The 26,818-nt window shown below is 44.8% G+C and overlaps 1 protein-coding gene across 1 annotated transcript in view; it reads right to left on the bottom strand.

Moving 5' to 3' along the window:
- grin2aa (glutamate receptor, ionotropic, N-methyl D-aspartate 2A, a) overlaps positions 1-26,818 on the bottom strand; it is a 262,500-nt gene that overhangs the window by 97,672 nt on the left and 138,010 nt on the right. The window contains 3 exon segments of the mRNA XM_056287637.1: positions 1,933-2,003; positions 2,005-2,362; positions 9,884-10,050. Of these exon segments, the coding sequence (XP_056143612.1) occupies positions 1,933-2,003; positions 2,005-2,362; positions 9,884-10,050 (596 nt within the window).

Genomic DNA, 26,818 nt, shown 5'->3' with positions numbered 1-26,818 from the left:
TAGTCCTGGGACATTTAAAACGGGCCTTTTTTTCTGATTCTGATATTCAGATAACCGGGAGTGAGGTCACGCTGTTAAAATGTCATCTGTCCTCGCTTCGGAAAGCACCGCGGACCCAGCGGTGTTATACCCATTCACAATTACTGCCAAAACACCCAAATAAATACACAAATAAATAAATAAAAACTGCCAGATTTTGTTAAGGATTGTGTGAGGTTTGACTAGAGCAATTTATTTACCCCCCCCTTTCTCCCCAATTGTATCCACCCCATTACCCCACTCTTCCGAGCTTTCCCCGGTCGCTGCTGCCCCCCTTCTGCCGATCCGGGGAGGGCTGCAGACTACCACATGCCTCCTCCCATACATGTGGAGTCGCCAGCCGCTTCTTTTCACCTGACAGTGAGGAGTTTCACCGGGGGGATGTAGCACGTGGGAGGATCACGCTATTCCCCCCAGTTCTCCCTCCCCCCTGAACAGGAGCCCCGACCGACCAGAGGAGGCGTTAGTGCAGCGACCAGGACACATACCTAACTCCGGCTTCCCACCCGCAGACACGGCCACTTGTGTTTGTAGGGACGTCCGACCAAGCCGGAGGTAACACGGGGATTCGAACCGGGATCCCTGTGTTGGTAGGCAACGGAATAGACCGTTACGCTACCCGAATGCCTGACAAGAGTAGACGCCTGACTAGACGACTAGAGTAGATGCCTGACTAGACGACTAGAGTAGACTAGGACGCCTAACTAGACCCGGACACATGACTAGAGTAATTTAGAGGAGAATGCCTTTAAACAAGCCTCCAGCAGACTTAAATCTGCCACATGGTCATTGATAAACTTCAGTACTTCAGGATGTTTACAAGGTTTCTGGTTCCTTCCTTGGACTAATAAAGAACAGTTTCCTCATTTGGGCGAAGTCGTCTGGATGTGGTTTCTGGGAGAAACCGCACCTTCCTAAGCTAGTGTCGGAAAGCTAAACTGTGGCTGACATGCATCAGGAAAAAAAGAACCAAAAAAAAAAAACGGAAATTTGCAGACCAGAACTTCTACACCAACCACTTTGTACACGTTTCTCCATGTCCAGCTTTGTTTTGGTTTTCTTCTCTCGCTCCATCTCTCTCTATTGCAATGTTTCCATCACTACTCACACTCTCCCTCCCTCCCTCCCTCCCTCTCAGATGGACAGCCAGACAGTACCGAAAGAAGGCAGACATGGTAAGTAGAGCGAGAAAGAAGGAAGGACGAAGAGAGAGAGAGAGAGAGAGAGAGAGAGAGAGAGAGAGAGAGAGAGAGAGAGAGAGAGAGAGATGAGTGAATGAGAAAAGGGACAGAGGGACTTATCAAGGGGCTCTTTAGAGTTCAGAGCACGCTCATTTGTAGAGGCTCCCTGCTGCTGCTCCCTCCCTGCTGTTAACCCACTCGACATTTCTCCCTTCTGTTGTTGCTGTTTTCTGTCAATCTCTTCACTCATTCACTCTTCCTCTTCTCTCTCTTGACTCCCACGTCTCCCCTGTCTCTCTCTCCTGTCTCTCCCTCTCTCTGGTTCCTGTTATCTCTCCATCCACGTCTCACTCGGAGCCTCTCCCTTTCTTCTTTTGCCCGCCAGCGATGTTTTTCTCCCTTCATGTCAGACAGACGACTTGTTGGAAGTGTCTAATTACTGAAGAGGAGGGCGAACGTAAACAAAGCTGCGGGCTCGCTCACACACGTGCAAAGCGCAGCATGGCTGCTCGTTGGCCGTGCACGTGCACAGCCTTACAAATGAGGGGAAGAAAAACAGAGCCGGCTATAAAACACTCGCATCCCCCCCGATCCCTGTCTTCCTTATTAGTAGTCATCAATAGTCATATTCTCTTTACTGTAAACATCGGCCTCTCGCTCTCTCACACAAACACAAACACAAACAAACACACTCATCAGGCCCCCTCCTTACTTGTGCAGGGCACTGGGCGGCAGCTTGTTGGTCTTCTCCATCTGACCGTAGCAGGAGGTCTTGGCCTCGGGGGATGTCGCCGTACTCCTCCAACATGGCCGCCGCCGCAGACGTTATGATCCCGAGGCCGTCCCGGACCCGCGCCTCAAGCGGGTAGTCCCAGTCGTCGTAGGACACTGAGATCATCCCGGACGGGAACTCCTCGGGGGTTATCTCCGGGTTCCCCGTGGTCAGGGAGGGCACGATCCAGATGTAGCCGAAGCCGGTGAGGCCCAGGGAGCGGGCCTCCTCCAGTATGTACAGGGCCTCATCCTTGGAGCAGTAGAGCACGACCACGGGGGACTGGACCTTCTTCAGCATGATCTGGGACCGGCTGTCCTCCTCCACGGCATCCAGCGTGATGATGTTCTGCAGGTCCCAGCCCACAAAACTGAAAAGAGGTAGAGAAAGAGGAGGAGGAAGAGGACATTAACAATGAGCGGGAAATGTTTTCTTCACTAGCATATCTTTTCATAGCGGCAATAATTATCCTTAGTATTCAACATCCTTTAAGATTTCAAAATCACAGGTCTCTACATTACACAGAAGTTAATGTGTAACATTAGTAAAACAGATGTAACGGCACCGTGATAAGTGGTAATTACTGAGTAAAATAGAGGCTTTTCTCTGTATTTCCTTCCTTGCCATTATAATGTACTGTTAGAAACAATATCCACATCAAATACTGTATAGGATGAAGTCACAAATCACACTGCAGCAAAAACAAGTATTGTGAATCGTTTGCATCACAGAAATAAATGCTAACTATCTCTTAAACTTGAATATAAGGTGACTACTGAATGTGGTGCTAGCTTTACTATGGTTATGTTACTCATCAGGACATTCAATATTCACGTTATATTCAAGTTTAACAGATGATTTTTATCAGATAATATTTGAAATAAATATGTAAATATTTGAGAAATTTAAATAAAATATTTTCAAAAATAAAAATATTTGAAAATGTTGAAAAATTTCAAATATTTAACAGATATTCATACATAAAATTATAACTATTTAAATATATATTTTTTAAATTATATAAAAATATTTTTTTTTAAATGTAAAAATTTTACATTTTAAACAGATAATATTTATCCCTGTGACACAAAGGATTCAAAATACTTGTTTGGTAATATTCAGTTTGTGAAATTGTTCTATGCAGTGTTTGATGTAGATTATATTTAACTGCACATTATAAGGAAAAGGAACAAACTAGAGATACAGAAAAGTCTTTATCTTACTCATATTTTACTCAATGATTACCGGTCATCCTAGTTCATTTATCTCATTGTACTATAATTAAGTATTGCCAATCCTTTGCATCACAGAAATAAATTCTAACTAGCTGTTAAACTTGAATACTATATGGTGAATACTGAATATCTTGCTATCTTTACTATGGTTATGATACTCACCAGGACATTCAATATTAACCTTATATTCAAGTTTAAAAGATAATTTTATCAGATAATATTTTAACTATATATTAAATATTTAAAAAATGTAAATGAAAATATGAAAAAAATAAGGATTCAAAGTATTTGTTTGGTAATATTCAATTTGTGAATCTGCTCCATGCAGTGTTTAATGTAGATTATATTTAACTGCACATTATAATGAAAAGGAACAAACTAGAGATACAGAAAAGCACTTATCTTACTCATATTTTACTCAATGGTTATCGGTCATCCTAGCTCATTTATCATATCGTACCAAAATAGGCATTGCCAATGCTTTGTGTCACAGTAATAAATGCTAAGTAACTCTTAAACTTGAATATAAAGTGAATATTTAATGTCTTGCTATCTTTACTATGGCTACGTTACTCGTCAGGATATTCAATATTCACCTTATATTCAAGTTTAACCGATAATTTTTATCAAATAATATTTTAAATAAATATTTAAATATTTAAAAAATTAACTAAAAATATTTTAAGATATAAAAATATTTTTAAAATATATTACATGGTTATTTCTTGGTGATGAATGCTTGGTAATTTTGTAATTTAAGAGATTACCTGACATCCCTGCTCATTGCAGTACCAATGGTTTGTATGTCTTAACTAGAGTTGTGTGAGGGGAAGGTGTGTGGAAACAGGCTCAGTGGGCATGTAACGCAAATGTCGGTAATTGTTCAGCAGACCAACGGAAGATGGAGGTCAGTATTTGGATTAACAGGCCAAATCCAAAGCCTGCGGTCCCGTCAGAAACGGCACTATGCAAAAATAGTGTTATTTACACACGGCGCTGAAATCGTGATAAGGTTTCAATGTGACCTTTTCGGTTAAAAATGAATTCATTCGAGCAGCTTCTGCACTTGGTCTTTGCATTTTCTGCAGCGAGACATTTGGAAACTGCTTTCTTTCATACGCAGGAGGGGAGAAATGAAGAATTGGTTTGGTATGACGAGATGTGAAAACCTTAACAATATAAAATGTCAAAGGTGGTTGTGGGGGTACTTAGGAAAGCAGATGGAAACATATTAATCTGAAAGCAGCAAATGTTAAAGTCAGTGCCGCGTGATGAATGTCAAAGAACCCACGCAGTTCAACTGAATGGACAAACAACATTACTCTGATGAAGCCGTTGTCTTTTTTTACATTATCCTCCCTTTTCATCTCAATTTTTTTGGCATAGCCAACTCCCTGTTCTCTTAAGAATGCATTATCAAACGTTCTTTTATTTTTTTTTGGGGGGGGGGATTTCCCCCCCTTTTTCTCCCCAATGGTTCTTGGCCAATTACCTCACTCTTCTGAATCTTCACGGTTGCTGCTCCACCCCCTCTGCTGATCCGGGGAGGGCTACAGACTACGACATGGCTCCTCCGATACATGTGGAGCAACCGGTATCACGCCAAAGCGTGTACTACACCTGCCAGCTCAACGTGCCAGTGTCACGGTTTGCCTCGCTCAGGCGTGAAAAGTACACGTGTGCATGAAGGTGCAGTGCCAGCAGGGGGCGATGATTAAGAGGCGAAGGCAGGTTACGGTTAGGGTTGGAGTTGGGTTGGGATTGAGGGAGGGATTTTGGAAAATGCTGTATGCTTCTTTACCTCCGTGGCGAGTTGATGGCATTGAGCTAATCATCGCCCCCTGCTGGCACTACACCTTCATACATGCGTGTACTTTTCACGCCTTAGCGAGGCAAACCGTGACACTGACACGTTTGACCGGCGGGTATATTCCACGCTTTGGCGGGATACTGGGCTGTATGGAGTCACCAGCCGCTTCTTTTCACCCGACAGTGAGGAGTTTTGCAAGGGGAAGTAGCACGTGAAGGATCATGCTATTCCCCCAAGTCCCCCCCCCCCGAACAGGTGCCCCAACTGACCAGAGGAGGCGCTAGTGCAGCGACCAGGACACACACCCACATCCGGCTTCCCACCCGCAGACACAGCCAACTGTGTCTGTAGCGACACCTGACCAAGCTGGAGGTAACACAGGGATTTGAACCGGCGACACCCTGTGTTGGTAGGCAACGGATAGACCGCCATGCATCCCAAACGCCCCCCCTTAAAAGTTCTTTATGGTGGTTCGGGAAGGTAAAGACTCCACATATTTCCTGATACTGGGACGGCTCGGAGATGTGGGGTAATTGGACGGATACAATGGGGGAGAAAAAGGGGGCAAACTCTTAAAAAAAATGTGACAAAATAATCCTGTGACCACAAATTGATCTTATATGCAAGATAAATGCCCGATAAATGTCTACAGTCTCAGGTTATCTACCAGCTATTTTACATAATAATAATAATAACAATAATAACTTTTGTGCACAGTAATAAAGAGGGGTGTACTTGTGAGATGCTGCAAGTGAATTGATAAACCTACTCACATTTTCAGCCAGCCTCTTAGGAATTTGGACAGTGACCCATTTTTGATATTTTGGCTGTGTAATCTTATTATGGCTGGTGTGCAATGAGACAGTTAATGTGAGGTTAAACCGCACACTGTCAGCTTCATATGAGGTTATTTTCATCCATTTCAGCCTCTTCTTTTTTTTTTGTACATGATTGGAGTGTCTGGAATATTTGGACATATTAAGGTTACATTAAATAAAGCAGCAATTTTTAGCATTAAATCACAAAGTCTTGGTGTCCGATGCTTCACTTCCTAAGCGACGAGAGCGATGAGTAAATGCGAGCAAGTAAACAGAAAAGTGGAGACTGAATTTCTGAATTTTGTTGTACTTCCTAATGTCGATGGCTGTCATGAGGATGTATGGCGTTATGTCATCAGCTGATATACAGTGTACTACCCCCTACTTGTAGGACGTAAAAACACACAGGGGGATTTGCCCATAAGCCGTCAACACATCGCCTCGTGTCTGAACACAACTTTAGATGGAAAAGGAAATTTCACCACATAATGTGCACATCCAGGAAGCTCCAGTGGTCCATATTCTCTATTAAAACTCATAGCGCTTTGGTGTAGCTCATATTAACAGAGAAAACTGTCTTTTCTTCCCTGTGAGATGGTCCCGCCGTCACTACAAGCATTGCGGTGAGGATGCAACCATCTTGACAACTCGCTACAGCCATAATGCTTCTAATACGGCTGCACTCTCTCTCTCTCTCTCTCTCTCTCTCTCTCTCTCTCTCTCTCTCTCTCTCTCTCTCTCTCTCTCTCTCTCTCTCTCGCTCAGTTTTTCGGGTTTTTTTTATTTTTCCCCTTTTTCTCTCCAGTTGTACCCGGCCAATTACCCCACTCTTCTGAGCCGTCCCGGTCACTGCTCCACCCCTTCTGCCGATCCGGGGAGGGCTGCAGACTACCACATGCCTCCTCCCATACATGTGGAGTCGCCGGCCCCTTCTTTTCCACTGACAGTGAGGAGTTTTGCCAGGGGGCTATAGCATGTGGGAAGATCACGCTATTGCCCCCAGTCCACCATCCCCCCAAGAGCAGGCGTCCTGACCAGCCAGAGGAGGCGCTAGTGCAGCGACCAGGACATATTCTCACATATGGCTTCCCACCCGCAGACACGGCCAATTGTGTTTGTCGGGACACCCAACCAAGCTGGATGTAACACAGGGATTCGAACCGGAAATCCCATTGCGCATCATATTCTTCAAAATGTTATAATTCCATTATAATTCTGTTATCCTCTTTCAATGTTGTATTGTGTAAATTGTGTAAACACAACATCCATTGCACATTGTGCGTCTTGGGAGAGAGATCCCTCCTCTGTTGCTCTCCCTGAGGTTTCTTCCTGTTTATTCTCCCTGTTAAAGGGTTTTTAGGGAGTTGTTCCTTATCCGATGCGAGGGTCTAAGGACGGGATGTTGTGTTGCTGTAAGGCCCCATGAGGCAAATTTGTAATTTGTGATATTGGGCTACACAAATGAAATTGACTTGACTTGCCTTGACTAGGCAACGGAACAGACCGCCACGCCACCCGGACGCCCCCAGTTGTTGATTTTTTTTATTTTATTTTTATTTTGTGTAAATCTTTACAGTCTATGAGTGTGTGCATGTGTAAGTATTCACAGCCCCAGTTAAAACAGGACAGAGTTTGGACAGTTAAAACGGGACAGAGTTTGGACAGTTAAAACAGGACAGAGTTTGGACAGTTAAAACAGGACAGAGTTTGGACAGTTAAAACAGGATAGAGTTTGGGCAGTTAAAACGGGACATTGTTTGGACAGTTAAAACAGGACAGAGTCTGGACAGTTAAAACGGGACAGAGTTTGGGCAGTTAAAACAGGACAGAGTTTGGGCAGTTAAAGCAGGGCAGAGTTTGGACAGTTAAAACAGGACAGAGTTTGGACAGTTAAAACGGGACAGAGTTTGGACAGTTAAAACAGGACAGAGTTTGGGCAGTTAAAACGGGACAGAGTTTGGGCAGTTAAAACGGGACAGAGTTTGGACAGTTAAAACGGGACAGAGTTTGGGCAGTTAAAACAGGACAGAGTTTGGGCAGTTAAAACAGGACAGAGTTTGGGCAGTTAAAACGGGACAGAGTTTGGACAGTTAAAACGGGACATTGTTTGGACAGTTAAAACAGGACAGAGTTTGGACAGTTAAAACGGGACAGAGTTTGGGCAGTTAAAACAGGACAGAGTTTGGGCAGTTAAAACAGGACAGAGTTTGGGCAGTTAAAAAGGGGCATTGTTTGGACAGTTAAAACGGGACAGAGTTTGGACAGTTAAAACAGAACAGAGTTTGGACAGTTAAAACAGGACAGAGTTTGGACAGTTAAAACAGGACAGAGTTTGGGCAGTTAAAACGGGACATTGTTTGGACAGTTAAAACAGGACAGAGTTTGGACAGTTAAAACGGGACAGAGTTTGGGCAGTTAAAACAGGACAGAGTTTGGGCAGTTAAAACAGGACAGAGTTTGGGCAGTTAAAACGGGACATTGTTTGGACAGTTAAAACGGGACAGAGTTTGGGTTTGGACAGTTAAAACAGAACAGAGTTTGGACAGTTAAAACAGGACAGAGTTTGGACAGTTAAAACAGGACAGAGTTTGGGCAGTTAAAACGGGACATTGTTTGGACAGTTAAAACGGGACAGAGTTTGGACAGTTAAAACGGGACAGAGTTTGGGCAGTTAAAACGGGACAGAGTTTGGACAGTTAAAACAGGACAGAGTTTGGACAGTTAAAACGGGACAGAGTTTGGGCAGTTAAAACGGGACAGAGTTTGGACAGTTAAAACGGGACAGAGTTTGGACAGTTAAAACGGGACAGAGTTTGGACAGTTAAAACGGGACAGAGTTTGGGCAGTTAAAACGGGACAGAGTTTGGACAGTTAAAACGGGACAAAGTTTGGACAGTTAAAACGGGACAGAGTTTGGACAGTTAAAACGGGACAGAGTTTGGGCAGTTAAAACGGGACAGAGTTTGGACAGTTAAAACGGGACAGAGTTTGGGCAGTTAAAACAGGACAGAGTTTGGGCAGTTAAAACGGGACAGAGTTTGGACAGTTAAAACGGGACATTGTTTGGACAGTTAAAACGGGACAGAGTTTGGACAGTTAAAACGGGACAGAGTTTGGGCAGTTAAAACAGGACAGAGTTTGGGCAGTTAAAACGGGACAGAGTTTGGGCAGTTAAAACGGGACATTGTTTGGACAGTTAAAACGGGACAGAGTTTGGACAGTTAAAACAGGACAGAGTTTGGACAGTTAAAACAGGACAGAGTTTGGGCAGTTAAAACGGGACATTGTTTGGACAGTTAAAACGGGACAGAGTTTGGACAGTTAAAACGGGACAGAGTTTGGGCAGTTAAAACGGGACAGAGTTTGGACAGTTAAAACAGGACAGAGTTTGGACAGTTAAAACGGGACATTGTTTGGACAGTTAAAACAGGACAGAGTTTGGACAGTTAAAACAGGACAGAGTTTGGACAGTTAAAACGGGACAGAGTTTGGGCAGTTAAAACGGGACAGAGTTTGGGCAGTTAAAACAGGACAGAGTTTGGACAGTTAAAACGGGACAGAGTTTGGGCAGTTAAAACGGGACAGAGTTTGGACAGTTAAAACGGGACAGAGTTTGGACAGTTAAAACGGGACAGAGTTTGGACAGTTAAAACGGGACAGAGTTTGGGCAGTTAAAACGGGACAGAGTTTGGACAGTTAAAACGGGACAGAGTTTGGACAGTTAAAACGGGACAGAGTTTGGACAGTTAAAACGGGACAGAGTTTGGACAGTTAAAACGGGACAGAGTTTGGACAGTTAAAACGGGACAGAGTTTGGGCAGTTAAAACGGGACAGAGTTTGGACAGTTAAAACAGGACAGAGTTTGGACAGTTAAAACAGGACAGAGTTTGGACAGTTAAAACGGGACAGAGTTTGGACAGTTAAAACAGGACAGGGTTTGGGCAGTTAAAACGGGACAGAGTTTGGACAGTGCCCACAGAGGAATCACAGTGTTGTGCTTTCTCCTCCTCCTCCGGGCTGACGTTACCTGTTGTCCACGGTGGTTTTCAGTATGTTGATGAACTCCTGGTAGCCGGGGAACTTGGAGGTGACGATGGAGAAGATGTGCCAGTCGTATTCCTCCATGATGTTAAGCATCAACAGAGCCTCCTGCTGGATGGAGGCACCGAACTGGAAAAATGTGGACTTCACATCCTGAGAGCGAGAGAGAGATGGAGAACGAGAGGACGGGGGGATAGAAGAATGAATGAAAGGGAGGTATAAGTGAGGAAAAATGGAAAGAAAAGACAGGAAGATCGTGAGATTTAATTCAATGTAGCTCAGTTTTTGTAATTTCCAAGGTAACAGCAGTGCAGTTCATTCACTTATGACAACTGACATCAGAATCCATTCAAACTGTACCCGCTTGTGAACACCACACACACACACACACATTCATGTGTGTGCCCACATACACATATGAATGAATATATGCACTAGCATACACATGCATACACAAACATTCACACTCATTTGGCTTTTCTCTCGCTCTCTACTAGTCACGAGGCACAAGCACCGAACTCCCCAGTTTGATAACAGTCACGGGTTTGAGTTTCTGTCATGGTTTTGAGTTTCTGTCATGGTTTTTGAGTTTCTGTCATGATTTGAGTTTCTGTCATGGTTTTGAGTTTCTGTCATAATTTTGATTTTGATATACTTTATCAATCCTAAGAAATGGAAACGGATGATCAGCTGTGGCGACCCTTAACAGGAGTAGCCAAAAGTAGTAGTAGATATACTTTATTAATCCCTGTGGGGAAATGCCACTCTGCATTTAACCCATCTGAGTTGTGTAGCTAGGAGCAGTGGGCAGCCGCCATGCAGCGCCTGGGGACCAACTCTAGCTTGTCTTGCCATGCCTTCGTCAGGGGCACAGCCAGGAGTACTAACCCTAACATGCAGGTTTCTTTTTGATGGTATGGGAAACTGGAGCACCTGGAGAAAACCCACCACAGACATGGGGAGAACAAGCAAACTCCACACAGAGGATGACCTGGGATGACACCCAAGGTTGGACAACCCCAGAGTTCGAACCCAGGACCTCCTTGCTGTGAGGGGACAGCGCTAACAACTGAGCCACTGCATGGATCTTTGTATCCTTGTTTTTTAAGTCTCTTTACTTTTACATCTGCCTCATGAATCACGGAACCCTGACAGTACAATCTGGCCGACATGGAACCAGCCAACTCGTCCCCAGTGAGTAAGGAGCTGCTGGCTCAGGTGAACGTTCTTCATTACCATGAGCAACCAAGTAGTTCGTCAGCTACCTCCAAGCCTGAACCTCATGTGCCTAACCTCCGGCTAGGTGTTATTAGGCTTGCTAGCCACCAGCCTCTCTCCCATCCTGCTAGCTTTGGCCCTGCTAGTCCCCAGCCTATCTACAAGTCTGCTAGCCACCAGTTTATCTCCATATCAGCTAGCTGCCCACCTGATCCTTCTCCTGAAGACCCCCCTCAGTCCCCTTTCTATGGGACTCGGTTTGGTATTTTCCCTGGGTACTCTCATTTAGGAGCCCCCGGAACAAAGCTTAGTCGCCGAGACCACTGGCTTTCTCCACTGCCCAGTGCCACAGAGTCTCTGCTGTCCAGTGTCACAGGGTCTCTGCCACCCAGGGCCAGAGAGTCTCTGCTGCCCAGTGCCAATACTGAGGTTCAGCCTGTTCTAGTTCAAAAGCCGTTAGCTGCCACTGCTGATGCTCAGCCTGTTTGTATTCTTGAGCCATTGGCTGCCCCTGCCGACACTTTGTCTGTTCCTGTTCCTGAGCCGTCAGCTGCCACTGCCAACGCTCAGCCTGTTCTAGTTCTCGAGTCGTTGGCCACCTTTGCCGGATCCTGAGCTGTCAGCCGCTTTTGCCAATGCCTAGCTTGTTCCCGAGCCATCGACTGCCTTTCCCAATGCGCAGCTGGATTCCAAGCCGTCGAACTCCTTTGCCGACTTCCAGCCAGATCCCAAGCTGTCGGCTGCCCCGCTGACCTCCTGCTAGACCTTCAATGATCGGCCACCTTCGCCGACCTCCTGCCTCTTGGCCGCCCTTCTAAGTGGCTTCGTCAATGCCTTGACCCTCAAGGGCTCTGCCCTGAGCATCTCAGTCGACCTCAAGCGCGGTTCCGCCTATGTCGTAGACCTTCAGAGCGGCTCCACCCATCTGTCCTGCCATCTGGTTGACCTCCAGAGCAGCTCTGCCCATCTGTCCTGCCATCTGGTTGACCTATATAGCGGCTCTGCCGCTCTGTCCTGGCGTCTGGTCGACATCCAGAGTGGTTCTGCCCATATGTCCTGCCGTCTGGTCAATCTCACCCATCGGTCTTTCCGGCTGGTCATCCTTCGAAGCGACTCCGCCCATTTGCCCTGCCTCCCGATTGCCCTCCGGAGTGACTCCGCCCATCTGCCCTGTCTTCCAGTCATAGTGTCCAGTCCCCGGGCCATCCATCTGATGGTCCCTGCTCTGCTCACCTGTTCCCTGATTCCATCATAAACTCCCTAATATGCCCTAATTGTGCCATGTGCCTTAGCTTTCCAGCTTTCTGTTCAATGCCTGCATGTTTTTGATCCTGATCGTGTTTTGACCTTGCCTGTGTTTTTGACATTGCCTCAGTCCAACCCTCTGTAGTTAGTTTGCCTGCTTGGATCTCTGTATCCTTGTTTTCTACAGTCTCTTTACTCTTACATCTGCCTCCTGAGTCGTGCCCTTGGTTAATTTTTCTGATAACAGTGACAATAACAGACATCCATCACACAACAGAACACTAATTTTGTCATCGAATCAACCAACCAACCAACACATGTGCACACACATGCGCACGCGCGTGCATGTGCACACACACACACACACACACACACACACACACACACACACACACACACACACACACACACAGGGCTAAGAGTAATAAGCTTCTTGGTTCTCTTAGATGAGATATATGGATGGGGGCCCCAGAACAATTCAATTAAGCCCAAATTGGATTGGGGCAGGAGAGACAGGCAGCAGAACTATGTGGGTCTAGTTCTTTGGATTCGCTCTAAATAACTCATATCCAGTCCATTAAACCTGACTCAGAATCATTTCCCACTTATTTCAGCCAACTCGGACAGGGACTTGGACAGAACAGACCAGAGGTATTACAGGTGACTCGATTCATTTATTTCTGACAAATTAATTCAATTCATTTATTTCAGGCGGCCCATTTCATATGATTCATTATCGCCTTTACCAGGAGGTCAGGTGGAGTCAGAGGGGGAGACTATGCGCTCTAAAGAGAACTAATAGGACTCGCGTTGGTAGCATCACAGAACGCATGGCGCGGATGGGAGCAAACCGATTCATTTCAGATTTACCGAAGTACGTCGTGTGTGTGTGCGTTTGCGCGTCCGTGCTTCTTTAAGGAGGCTGCCAGTTCACACAAGGCTAAAATTGTCACCCCATGTCTGCGGCACCTTTAAATGTGGAGGTGTTTGTGTGTGTCTAACTGTGAAGTTGACAGCGAGGACAGGACTAAGAGACAGTAGACAAGAAGGCAGAGTCAGATGAGGGCGAGTGGGGGGATGGGTCATTCTGCCACTTCTTTTTAAGGTAAAACCTGCACTCTGTCCAGGGTCCACACACACACACACACACACACTATAGAATAGATCTTGTTCGAACAGGGAATCCATTCCGTGTGACTAAAAAGCGGAGGGTAAACAGAGACTTAGGGAGTGGAGGCGTGAATGAGTTGATGAGAAATGGCATCGACGATGCCAGAACCACACAGCCGGTCATTTCATGGTAAAATGATTCCACAAGTCCTTAAAACCACCACAGCCATTGGCGGGGGGCGGGGGTGGTGGAGGGGGGTTACAGCTTGAATTCTACTTGCAACAGAAGTCGATACGTTATCAGCATATTTCCACAGCAGCCTGTTTGGAAATGCCCGTTTTCAACGGAGATGTGCGACACTCGAGTGTATAATTGGTTGAATCCAAGTTTCGGTCTATAGTCTACTGCGAAGCAGAACCGCCGCCGAGGTAAAACAGCAGCACTTTACTGATTATGAATTACTACGCATTAAACAGTTACGGCTGCAGAGCTGAGTTTGTTTTCAGCTGCATTGCTTCTCACTAATGCTCTCCAGTCATCTTTAACCTTAGTTAAAAATTCAACTCTTAAATTCTTTGCAAAGCAGATTTGTAAGTGGTGTTTTGTCTGAGAGCCAGTGTTTGGCTTTTACACTGCATCCATACTGAGCTATATGGTCGTTCTTGCTTTGACATAATCAAATGCTCGTTACCCCAGGGACCGTTTTTCTAACATGTCCCTTCTCTTCTTTAGTCCCATAAAAATCACCGTGGGTGAATTTTAAATATATATGTATGCAGCAGCGTCATAATTTAAATGCAGGGCTTCGTTAGCAGAACCTAGGAGTGATGTCTCATTGGGCTTTAGGGCTACGAAAGTCAAAGGACACACGCACACACATGGATAGAGGCACAACTCATGACAACGTAACTCTGCTGTGATGTCTCATCACCTCTGCGCTGTTGTTTTTTTGTCCCGTGAGATTTTACTTTTTGTCAATCATTGTGATTCCTACAGATGAGGCACACACAGCCGAGGCCCTATTTTACTTGACTGTGTGAGTGAATAATTCCCTTAACGCGTGTGATAAAAGGTTCCAGTGTAGGGCTCAGAGGCCAATACATCAAGTGTCTTTATGCATGCTCAATAATCCAGGTCAGGAAATCACAGAAAAGGTGAATCGGTTCATCTGGGCACGTTTATTGAGAGAAACGTTACTTATCTAAGTGACCTCTTCAGTCTAAGGGCCCAGACACACCAAACCGACTAGTAGCGACGAAGGCTGACTGTTGCGTCGCCCCACGTCGCCTGCCGTCTGGGCCAGAGTAGCACTTGAACACACCGCGAAGACTGCAGCCGACGGCCAATTAGCATGTGCGTTCTGCACTGATTTGCTAAGATGAACAGCCAATCAGAGTGATCTCTCTCACCGACGGGCTCCGCCGATTCAACATGCTGAATCGGCCAAAAAGCTGCCAACAGGGGTCCGACTAGTACCGACGGTGCGGGGCACACCGCAAAAACTAGGGCCACAGGAGCTCACCGATTGCGCGACATTGGCCGACGGCCGACCTGGTGTGTCAATGCCCTTTGTGACCTCTTCAGTCAAAACTGACTGCAGGTATCCCCACCCTTATAAACAATACAGTCGCATAATGACCAAAACCAACGATCAGTTTCATATTATGTAAATTGCCATGGCTATTAACTAGAGTTTCAGTGGTTTTCACATAGATGGCCTATTCGACTTCTATTTCAAGCCAGTGTTCCTCCCTATCAAGGATGTGCACATCCTCATCCTTGAAAGACTGGCCACTGGCCTGTAGATGGATGTAGACTGCAGAGTCCTGGCCTGACGTATTAGCTCTTAGGTGTTGTGTCATCCTCTTGGCCAGCATCTGTTTGGTTTCCCCAATGTACAAGTGTTTTCAAACCCCAAAAAATGCTGCGTGAGAAACTGTTCCACCCCAAGGACTGGGTCCCCTGACACAAACAGAGTAATATAGTGTACCCTGTTAAGTGCCAGGAGGATTGCCATGACTTGTACAACGGAGAAACTAAACAAACACTGGCTAAGAGGATGGCGCAACACAGGAGAGCTAACATGCCAGGCCAGGACTCCACAGTCTACACCACCTACAGGCCAGTGGCCACTCTTTCAAGGATGAGGATGTGCACATCCTTGATAGGAAGGAATGCTGGTTTGAATGGGTAGTCAAAGAGGTCATCTATGTGAAGAGGGAACGACCATCGCTGAACCGAGGGGGGGGGGGTCTAAGAGTACATCTGTCACCATCTTACAATGCTGTGATTGCATCCATTCCCAGATCCTCTGTGAATAGTACAAGACCATTGAAACTCTAGTTAACGGCCACACCCATATTTGCATATGAAACTGATAATTGGTTTCGGGTCGTTATGCCACTGTATTGTTTATAAGGGTGGGGATACCTGCAGCCAGTTGAGACTGAAGAGGTCACTTAGACCCCGTTTAGACTGGCAGCCCAAATCGGATTTTTGGCAAATCCAGATTGGAATCCGATTTCTTTTATGTAGTCTGAACAGCAAAAAACACATTGAAATCTGATCTTTGTGAATCAGATTTGAGCCACATTCGGAGGTGGTTTCATCTCTGACTCAAATCGGATGTCTAAAGATGTGTCTCAGTCTGGACGCTCTAGCCACTCAAATCGGATTTCAAACTGTCCATTACGTCACTCACAAAGTGAAACAACACAATACAACACATGTTAACGTCAGATTCTGAGCGCGGAAGCCCTGTGTGTGTGTGTGTGTGTGTGTGTGTGTGTGTGTGTGTGTGTGTGTGTGTGTGTGTGTGTGTGTGTGTGTGTGTGAAAACATATGTATTATGTATGATGGAGAGTTGAGAGAAATATGTTGCCCCCCACACGCTTCTCACTATGTACCGATGTGATTACTGGATCTTAAAAGTACTCCAAAAAAAAAAAAACAAATAATGAAAAATAAAAAAGGACAATATTTTGAAAAGATAACCGCTACGTTCTGAAAATGAAAATGAATGACTGTAAAAAAAAGCACACCCAGCACTATTTGTAGTGTCAAAGAAAGTAAAGAACGTCAGGTGGTGACCATTTCAAATAGCTACTTAGTGTTTGATAAATCAAAATATTTTGCAACATCCATTCAATTAGGTTCTGCTTTTGGGTTTCTGCATCAGAGCTCACCGGCCTTCGAGATTCACTCAGCACAGCTCTCCGAGGCGAGGACTCGGCCGATGATAACCGGGGTAAACAACATGATGAACAAGAGCGCAGAGATGTGAAAGAAAGAGTGAGATGGGGGGAAGAAAGGACTGAGAAAAGCAGGGGAGCGGGATTGTATTCGGTAGCATATCCATGGACTGTATGTAATCTCATCCCTATATGCATGACCTAACATTTTCTCCTCCGCTGTGTCACAGGCCTCACAATAATCTGTACATTTACGGTGCACATTATTTGTGTTAAATTGTGTGTGTGTGTGTGTGTGTGTGTGTGTGTGCGTGTGTGTGTGTGTGTGCTGTGTGTTTTAATGGGGCAGAAACTGAAGCCATGCTCGAGCATGGTGGGACAGGAGGGAGGTCAAACGATGAGACATGTCAGCTCCTCTCCTCGTCACGGCGGTAACCAACACTCCCACACTTTGCTTCCTTGTACAAGCAGGAGCCGAGGAAGCTATCATGAGAAAAGCAGCAAGGAGCCGTAGCTCACATATTACACGATAAGTAATACAGGCCAAGTAAAAACCAAGTTGTGGCTGTCTTGATCCATGCTTAATAATCCAGGTAAGAAAATCAAAGAAGGTTGAATCAGTTCATCTGGATACAGCGTTTATTGACATATAGGTTTCATCACTCATCTAAGTGACCTCTTCAGTCTAAACTGACGGTAGGTGTCCCCACCCTTATAAACAATACAGTGGCATAACGACCCAAACCAACGACAGGTTTCATATGCAAATATGGGTGTGACTATTAACTAGAGTTACAATGGCCATGTGTACTATTCACAGACGGTTGAGGAATAGTTGCAATCACAGCATTGTACATTTCATCCCTTCTGTAATGTTGGATTCTCTTTATTGCCCCCCCCCCCCCGTTAATAAACCCTCAGATTTTGACCAATTAATTTTGTGGAAGAAGCTTGTTCATATAAGGCCAATTTCTGCATGAGAATTTTTTTTTTGGGGGGGGGGATTTTTCCCTCCTTTTTTCTCCAAGTTGTACTTGGCCAATTACCCCACTCTTCCGAGCTGTCCCAGTCGCTGTCCCACCTCATCTGCCGAGCCGCGGAGAGCTGCAGACTACCACACGCCTCCTCTGATACATGTGGACTCGCCAGCCGCTTCTTTTCACCTGACAGTGAGGCCATTCGCCAGGGCGTAAGCATGTGGGAAGATCACGCTATTCCCCCCAATTCCTCCTCCACCCCGAACAGGCACCCCGACCGACCAGAGGAGGTGCTAGTGAAGCGACCAGGACACACAGCCACATCCGGCTTCCCACCCACAGACACGGCCAATTGTGTGTGAGACGCTTGACCAAGCTGGAGGTAACGTAGATTCAAACCAGCAATCCCCATGTTCGTAGACAACGGAATAGACCGCCATGCCACCCGGACACCCCTCTGCTTGAGAATTTTAACATAATTTTGACTCATTATGAAAACTGTGACATCGTCAGCATATGCTGACAAACTAACTGAATTAGTGATGTTCTCTGAAAAGGTTAGCCCTGAGAGACTGCCTGAGCTGAATTAAAAGAGGCTTGATGGCCAAGGAATACAGCATCCCAGATAAGGGACAACTCTATCTTATACCTCTCTGAACAGAGACAGGTCTGCTGAGTCCACCGCCTTTAACAGAACACTGGCTCCAGAATACAACAACTTGATCCATGAAATACATTTTTCTCCAAAACCATAACCTTCACGTGTTTTGAATGAACAAATACCAACAATCAAAACTATCAAAAGCCTTCTCTTGGTCTGTAGAAAGAAGACCAATGTCCAGCTCTTGGAGCTTAGATATATCAATAATGTCCCATATCAAAATTAGATTATCCTTGATTGTACGGTCAGGAACACAGTATGCCTGGCTATAATGTACAACAGTATCCATACACTCTGAGTCTATTTGAAAGACATTTTGCAAATATTTTATAGTCTGTACAAAACAATGAAACCGGTCTCCAGTTTTTCAGTAAGCCAAGATCTCCCTTTTTGGGTGACAATGTTAGGACAGCCTGTCTAAATTAAGTTTTTTAATTAATTAAGTTTCCTTTATTAAACCCCTTGGGGCAATTCAGTTACTGCAAATTAACTACCTCCCACCACTGAGTTGAAGTTTTCAAAATCTTTCTTCCTCAGCCCCCACTAACTCCAGAATTCAGAGAAGAACTGACAGAAAGTTTTATCATGTGTTGTCCGTACCCTGAAGTGCCGGTATGGACAGTGTCAAAATCGAGCTAGTAAGGAAAAATCTGCCACTACTAAATGGTGATCTGTAAATCCAACAGGGGATATTGTGGACTTAATTAAACAATTGTTATTAAATCCTATCCAACATGGCTGCCCTCACACTACCCTCAACAGCCTTCACCCATGTGTACTGCCTAACAACTGGATTAAGTTTCCTCCGAACATCCGTGAGGTCATTTTCTGTGACCACACTGGACAGAAATGAAACTGACTTGGATGAGGCTCTTCTGAGTGTCTGTCAACTCTAGGATGTGTAGTGCAATTCCAGTCTCCTCCCACTACTGAGCTTCTATTGTACTGTTTAAGTTTGTCTTGCAGTTTGTTAAACAATTTCAAACAACCAGTGCCAGGATTATAAGTATACACATTTATGAAAACAAAAGGTGTATCTCAGATTGTTGCCTGAACTACTTCTGCCCTGCACCTCTTCACATGTCAAAACATTTGTTAAAAGGAGGCGCTGTGAGAAGAGAACGGCTACAACCGTACTAAGGTTGGTACCATGGCTCAAAAAAACAACAAAAAACAAAAACTGGCCCATCCAACTCATTCCCCACTTCACCTCATTGTCTACTGAGCCATGTGTCTCCTGTAATAAGAGGACATCTGTTTTTTTTTAGCTCTACTCAGCTCAGCTACCTCGCTTATCTCTATCCCATCCTCCATTTATATTTAAACTTCCTACCTGCAAACTTTCCATTAAAAAAATAAAGAAAAGGAAGGACAAGCAGTGAAACCTTTCCAAGAGGAAAACCCCTTTTGTGCATCACCCATTTTTAATCTTGTGCATTTAAAGGAACCTTTCCTCACCTTCTTTCCTAAGTTTAGTCAGAATCTTCTTTAGACAAAACCTCTCCTGTTTACTAAGCTCTTCATATCAACTGTTTTTCTAATCTTCCAGCCTGTTCAGGGTGTCTCCCCGCCTGCCACCCAATGACTGCTGGGATAGGCTCCAGCATCCCGTGACCTGACTTCGAATAAGCAGCTTGGATAATGGAATGGAATAACCGAGTTAACAAAACTGTCAGAATTAGAGAAGAAAACTGTTATTTCCACAGACTGTCTGCCATAAGTTTCATCAAGGAAATCATTAATCTCCTTTAATGAGTATGACTGCTGATCATCGTGTGACACAATATCATTAAACTGTGATGGGGTGTCCTCCTCTAACATTTCCTCATCTTCATTTTTAGCATTTCCACAGTGTGACTCACCTGTTGCGGAGACCTGACTCTCAGCTTCAGCTGTCTGACTGTCTCTCACTGGTTCTGTCTGTCCTCCGTCTCTGCATACATCTATAGCATGTGCTTCAGTATAACTTAGATGACCATTATTTTCCTTATCGCTGTCCTGCCCAGTTGTTTCATTTGCCTTCACACCAGACTGCGGATCACCGGTTGTGGTATCTCCTGCTGTCTGCTGTGCTGTTTGCAGGATACCGCTCTCAGCGGTGCCTGCAGGCTGTGGCTCACCTGAACTACTTCCTGCTGTGGGCTCCCTGTGCACGCAGCATGAAAGTTTGTGCCCAACATCCATCCATACATCCATTATCCAAACCGCTTATCCTGCTCTCGGGGTCACGGGGATGCTGGAGTCTAACCCAGCAGTCACTGGGCAGCAAGCGGGGAGACACCCTGGACAAACCGCCAGTCACAGGGCCGACACCACACTCAAAAAATTTCACACTGCCAGAAATTGCATACACAGGTTTTTATATTTGACTTTAAATGACATTTCTAGATGTTGTGAGAATCATTTAAATAGAGTTCTCCTTCAAGGCGCTTGTTCAGGATAAATGGAGGTACACCTGACATGGTAATATGTGTCGACTGCACCTACAATGGTGAGATGGCTACAACAGATCGTCTAGCACCAGGCCTCTCTCAACCAACAGGTGGATCAAACGCTCCTCTCGGACAAAAGCCACCACGGCTTTATTCATCTGAGAGCTGTATGTGATATTCTCATGGCCCACCTGTTCTCCGACAGCCAGGAGAACCTGTTCGACAGTGTACTGCGAGTCAGCCACGACTCCAACCCCGTGTCTGATAGACAAGGGAGGCGAACCCTCACCAGGGAGGGTCGCCATACTGCACACCACCAAACTCTGACCGGCTACTCAAGTCACTTTCCAACCAACAACGAAGTAAAAGTAAACTCCTCTAACCTTGAGAGAAAAGAAGGAAAGAGCCATACCCTAGTTTATTTAGTAAACCACTGCTTAATTAAAAAAAGGAAACAAAGAAGCCATTTTATGTTTTGTTTCTTTTCCTCTTGCTGTACTGAAAATGTACCGAACCGTGACTTCAAAACTGAGGTACGTACTCAACCGTGATTTCTATGTACTGTTACATTCCTAGTAAGTAGGAATATGGCTAGCTAGCTAGCTAGCTAGCTAGATAGATAGATAGATAGATAGATAGATAGATAGACAGATAGATAGATAGATAGATAGATAAAGAGAAGGACCTGGGAGAAAGAAGACCAAAGGGAGGTAATAATCTCTTGCAAAATGTGAAAGAGGCCTTGGGAGGGGATACAGCATGCTTATGCACACAACTTCTACTGCACCAGCGTTCGCTTATCTACAGTATACTGTGTGTGTGTGTGTGTGTGTGTGTGTGTGTGTGTGTGTGTGTTTCGTATTCCCCACATAGTCCCCCTTTGGTAATTATCTCTGTCCACTCTAGGGATTATCTTCCTGAGGTATTAAGTCACTCTCTCTGTTACTCCCTCACAAGCACACACACGCACACACACACACACACACACACACACACACACACACACACACACACACACACACACACACCAGCCATGGCAGACAGGAAAGAGGCAATAGTTATAAAACCATGAACAGCCGCCCCTGCAATAACCTCTCAACTCTCCCATCCTCCCTCTCTCTCTATCGCTCTCTCTCTCTCTCTCTCTCTCTCTCTCTCTCTCTCTCTCTCTCTCTCTCTCTCTCTCTCTCTCTCTCTCTCTCTCTCTCTCTCTCTCTCTCTCTCTCTCGATATGTGAATCAGTTGCGTGATGGAAAATGAAGTCTTTACTGGACAGGTTAAGGTGAAGGAGTGATTTTTGTTCAAATTGTTAAAAAGATGTCATGTTGGGGGTTTCCGGGTAGCGTGGCGGTCTATTCCGTTGCCTACCAACATGGGGATCGCTAGTTTGAATCCCCGTGTTACCTCCGCCTTGGTCGGGCGTCCCTACGGACACAATTGGCCGTGTCTGTGGATGGGAAGCCGGATGTGGGTATGTGTCCTGGTCGCTGCACTAGCACCTCCTCTGGTTGGTCTTGGTACCTGTTTGGGGGGGGTGAACTGGGGGGAATACTGTGATCCTTCCACCTGCTATGCCCCCTGGTGAAACCTCCTCTACTGATCCGGGGAGGGCTGCAGAGTACCACATGCTTCTTCCGATACATGTGGAGTTGCCAGCCGCTTCTTTTCACCTGATAGTGAGGAGTTTTGCCAGGGGGGACGTAGCGCGTGGGAGGATCAAGCTATTCCCCCCAGTTCCCCTCTCCCCAAACAGGTGCTCTGACCGACCAGAGGAGGTGCTAGTGTAGTGACCAGGATACATACCCACATCCAGCTTCCACCTGCAGATACGGCCAATTGTGTCTGTAGGGAAGCCCGACCAAGCCAGAGGTAACACGGGGATTCGAACGATCCCTGTGTTGGTAGGCAACACAGGGATCGCTGGTTTGGATTGGTGATTTTGATTACATTCTGTTTGCAACAACAGATACCGCAAAATGTTTTGGTTATGGTAAGAAGGGACATCTGATCAGGTCTTGTCCAGAAAAACCAGCTGGTTCTGCCAAGACAGACGAAGAGGCAACATCAGTACAACAGAACCAAACTTAAAAATGATGACACGGGTTCAAACAGCAAGGAGGGGGTTGCTGATGAACAGAAAAGTCAAACCAGTGCCAGTGATGAGAAGAGTAATGAAACCACAAACAAGAGTAGTGAAAAACAGGAGGAAACAAGTGGAGTCCACCAAACTAGTCAGGAATGTGAGGATGTGAATCAGGAGGAACATGAGGTTGACAATGGTGGAACAGTGGCAGGCAGGGGGACTTTTGGCTGATGATGAGGAGGCTGACATGGAGTGTGAAGAGGCCAGTCCCAGAGCACCACGGCGTAAGAGAAAACCCAAAAGTACTCAAGAATGGTTCACCGGCGGGAAAAAAGTGACCGTTTGTAAAGAAAAAGGGAAACAGCGAGCCAAAGAGAAAACAGCTGAGTCTTGAGTCCAGCATGGAAGATGATTGTGCTGCTGGTAGTGAGAGTGAAATGAAATCTACTGCAAAGAAGCATAGAAGCCACAGGGAAACACAGGCTTATGAAGTAGAAGAAATAAAACAGTTCCTACAGAAAACACAAAAACATGTGAGAGTGAAAGACTACTTCTCAGATAAAGAAATAGTCCTGGATTCAGCCAGCTCTCAGATGAGGAGTAAGAGAAAGGGAGGCTTTAAGTCAAGTCAATTTTATTTTTATAGCCCAATATCACAGATAACAAATTTGCCTCAAGGGGCTTTACAGCAACACAACATCCTGTCCTTAGGCCCTTGCATCAGATAAGAAATAACTCCTTTACTTTACTGGCCAGGAAATGCACAGACAAGAACTTTACTGACCAGGAAATTTACAGACTGAATAAGGTTGTTCAGAAACTCAGACAAGAACTCAGCAATGATGATGATGATGAAACAGATTGGGGAGTTTTGTATGAATTCTAACTTAATGCTGTTGATCTTTAGCCTAATCTTCTTTCTCTTCTTCATGAGTAACTTTAAAATTGGTACTCTTGATCTAAATGGGTCAAGAAATATCAGTAAAAGAGCTGCTTTGTATGAGCTGATAAAGTTAAAAGGTATTGATGTCACGTTTGTACAGGAAACACACAGTGACAGTGTAACTGAATCTGTATGGAGGGCAGAATGGGACGGAGAAGTTGTTATGACTCATAGGAGCTCCACAAGAGGGGGAGTGGCCATTCTCTTCTCTACGAGGTTCTTACCTACTTCCTACGAGATAGAACAAGTGGTAGAGGGCAGGTTCATGGTGGTTAAAGCACAGTTTGAGTGTAATACTGTGATTTTTTTTTTGCTAATGTTTATGTTCCTAATATAGGATGTAACAACATACCCAAAATGATAGTTTAGACAGGAATCATATTGAGCCTCATAATCCTTCAGTGTGTACTGAGTTATGGAGAAGATTTCACGGCAATCATAGACAATATACATGGGCTCATACTAGGAATAATGTAACTTCTTTGGCTCGGCTTGACGGCTTTTACTGTTTTAAACATCAGTTCAATGTTTTGAAAATGTGTAAGATCGTACCTGTGGGCTTCACTGATCATTCCCTGGTTATTTGTGACGGCTTACTTGTAAACATAAAACCAAAGAGCGTGTACTGGCATTTTAACACAGCTTTAACTTGTGATCTTAATTTCAAGGATGTTTTTAGAGTCTTTTGGAATAATTTTAGAACTAAAAAACAAGACTTCACATCATTGAGACAGTGGTGGGAGTAAGGTAAACTAGAGATAAAGCAGCTCTGTCAACAGTACACTCTCATTGTTACTAGGGACATTACCCAGTCTATGAGTGATCTGGAGATAGAAATAGTGGAAATTCAAAGATTAGTAGAATCCACATGAAATCAAGAACATACTGAAGTCTTCAAACAGAAAAATCCCCGCTGATTTTGACATTATCTTGGTATGTACTATGTATAACAGTTTCTGCTCACAGATATATTTTTGATAGTCAGGGGTTATGAAAAAGTACTGTTTTCAAGTAAACTCACAGGACAGCAAGACCAACACATCTTCTACATTCCGACATCACCGTCAGTTCTCAAACAGAAAAAAACCCCAAAGCTATTCTTGCAGACCTACTGGGCACTAAGGCTCAATGAGCTTTAGTCCGATCAAGATTTCTGAGTCTGAATCAGATGGATGCACCATCTAAACTCTTCCTTGGTCTTGAGAAGAAGAATGGTCAGGGTCAGAGCATGTTTATTCATGCACTGCGCTCTGACACAGGAAGGGCGAACCAAAAGAAATACAGCGACAAGAAGTGGCGTTTTAACTCAAAGCTGTACAGCAGTGAGTGTGAGGAGAACGAGATGTTTGCCTCTTTTGCTGAGGGCTTGCCAAAGGTCTCCAAAGATGAGAGTGTTCATCTGGAAGAACTGCTGGTGCTGTCAGAACTGCATGCAGCTTTGCAGGGTATGGGTGGAAGAAAGATGCCTGGCATTGATGGTCTTCCAGTGGAATTTTATAAGACTTTCCAGAATGAAATTGAGCAAGACTTGTTGTCTGTGTTGAATGAAGGTCTTAAGGACATGTTGTTGCCTTTAAGCTGCGGAAGAGCCGTAATAACTTTACTGCCACAGAAATTATATCTTCATGACATTAAGAAGTGGTGTCCTTGTTTTGCTCCTGACTACAAGCTCCTGTCCAAACCTCTGGCCAATAGACTGAAACAAGCGATGGATTAAATCATTCATCGGGAACATACATAATCTGTGCCTGGTAGGTCTAGCTCAGACAATGTGTCTTTAATTTGAGATGTTTTGGAAGTCTCCGGTACATTGGGTTTTGATATTGGTCTAATTTCATTGGACCACAAAAAGGCAATTGACCAGGTTGAACGCCTCTACCTCTGCAAGACTCTAGTGTTTTGGCTTCAACTCAGGTTTTATACCAGAATATTGAGAGTGTCCTGAAGATAAATGGAGGTTTGAGTGCCACTTTCAAAGTAAACAGAGACATTCAACAGGGCTGCTCTCTCTCAGGAGTGGTATATGCTATTTCTATTGAACCACTGTTGCACAAAATTAGGAATTGTATTGGGGGACTGTCTTTACCAAACTGTGATACAAACTTGTTTTGTCAGCTTATGCAGATGTAGTACTCCTTGCCAAAAATCGAGCAGATGTTGGAAAAACTATGTAAGGTTGTTAAAGAATTTGGTGCCATTTCAGCTGCAAAAGTTACCTGGGAAAAAGTGAAGCATTAGCGGTTGGAAATAGGAGTGGTGGTTTTCTAAGCCTGCCGGGGAATTTATCATGGAAAAGAGATGGTTTTAAATATCTGGCGGTCTTCCTTAGTAATGAGTTAATGGTCCAGAAAAATTGGGAGGGTGTGCTAGGAAAAATAGAGGGGAGACTGAAAAAATGGAGCTGGACATTGCCTCAGATATCCTTTAGAGGCATGGTGCTTATAGCCAATAATTTAATAGCCTCTGCAGTGTGGCATAGGTTGGCTTGCATGGAACCACCTGCTGGATTTATACAGAAACTACAAGCAATCTTAATACATTTTATTTTTTTGGAGGTGGGGGTGTGTGGTGGGGGGGGGGGGGGACAGACTACATTGGGTACCCAAAAGTGTGCTTTTCTTGCCCAAAGAGGAGGGAGGTCAGGGCCTGGTACACCTGGCAAGTAGAGTGGCGACTTTTAGGTTACAATCTGTGCAAAAATATCTTACGAGGTCTGTTGATATTGTTTGGAAAGGAGTAGCAAGTGTCATTCTGAGGAGAACTAATGGTTTGGGTCTTGATACTGCCTTGCTTCTGGTGGATTGTAAATGTTTAAATTTGTCTGAGCTTCCTGCTTTCTATCAAGGAGTCTTCAAAGCATAGAATCTGTTCAAATGGAAAAGAAAGGAACCTACGCTTTCTCTGTACTGCTTATTAAAGGAACCTCTCATTCATAGAGCCAGGTTGGGCATACAGAAGAGTTGAACACCAGGCCTCACTAGAACGCTGTGCAACACTGGGAAGACAGCATTAAAGGACATAGTGGATTTTTTATTTTTATTTTACTACTTTATTAAACCC

Source organism: Lampris incognitus, chromosome 10 (genome assembly GCF_029633865.1).
Source record: "Lampris incognitus isolate fLamInc1 chromosome 10, fLamInc1.hap2, whole genome shotgun sequence".
In the NCBI taxonomy this organism is placed as follows: Eukaryota; Metazoa; Chordata; class Actinopteri; order Lampriformes; family Lampridae; genus Lampris; species Lampris incognitus.
This window is presented reverse-complemented; position numbering and strand designations above follow the sequence as displayed.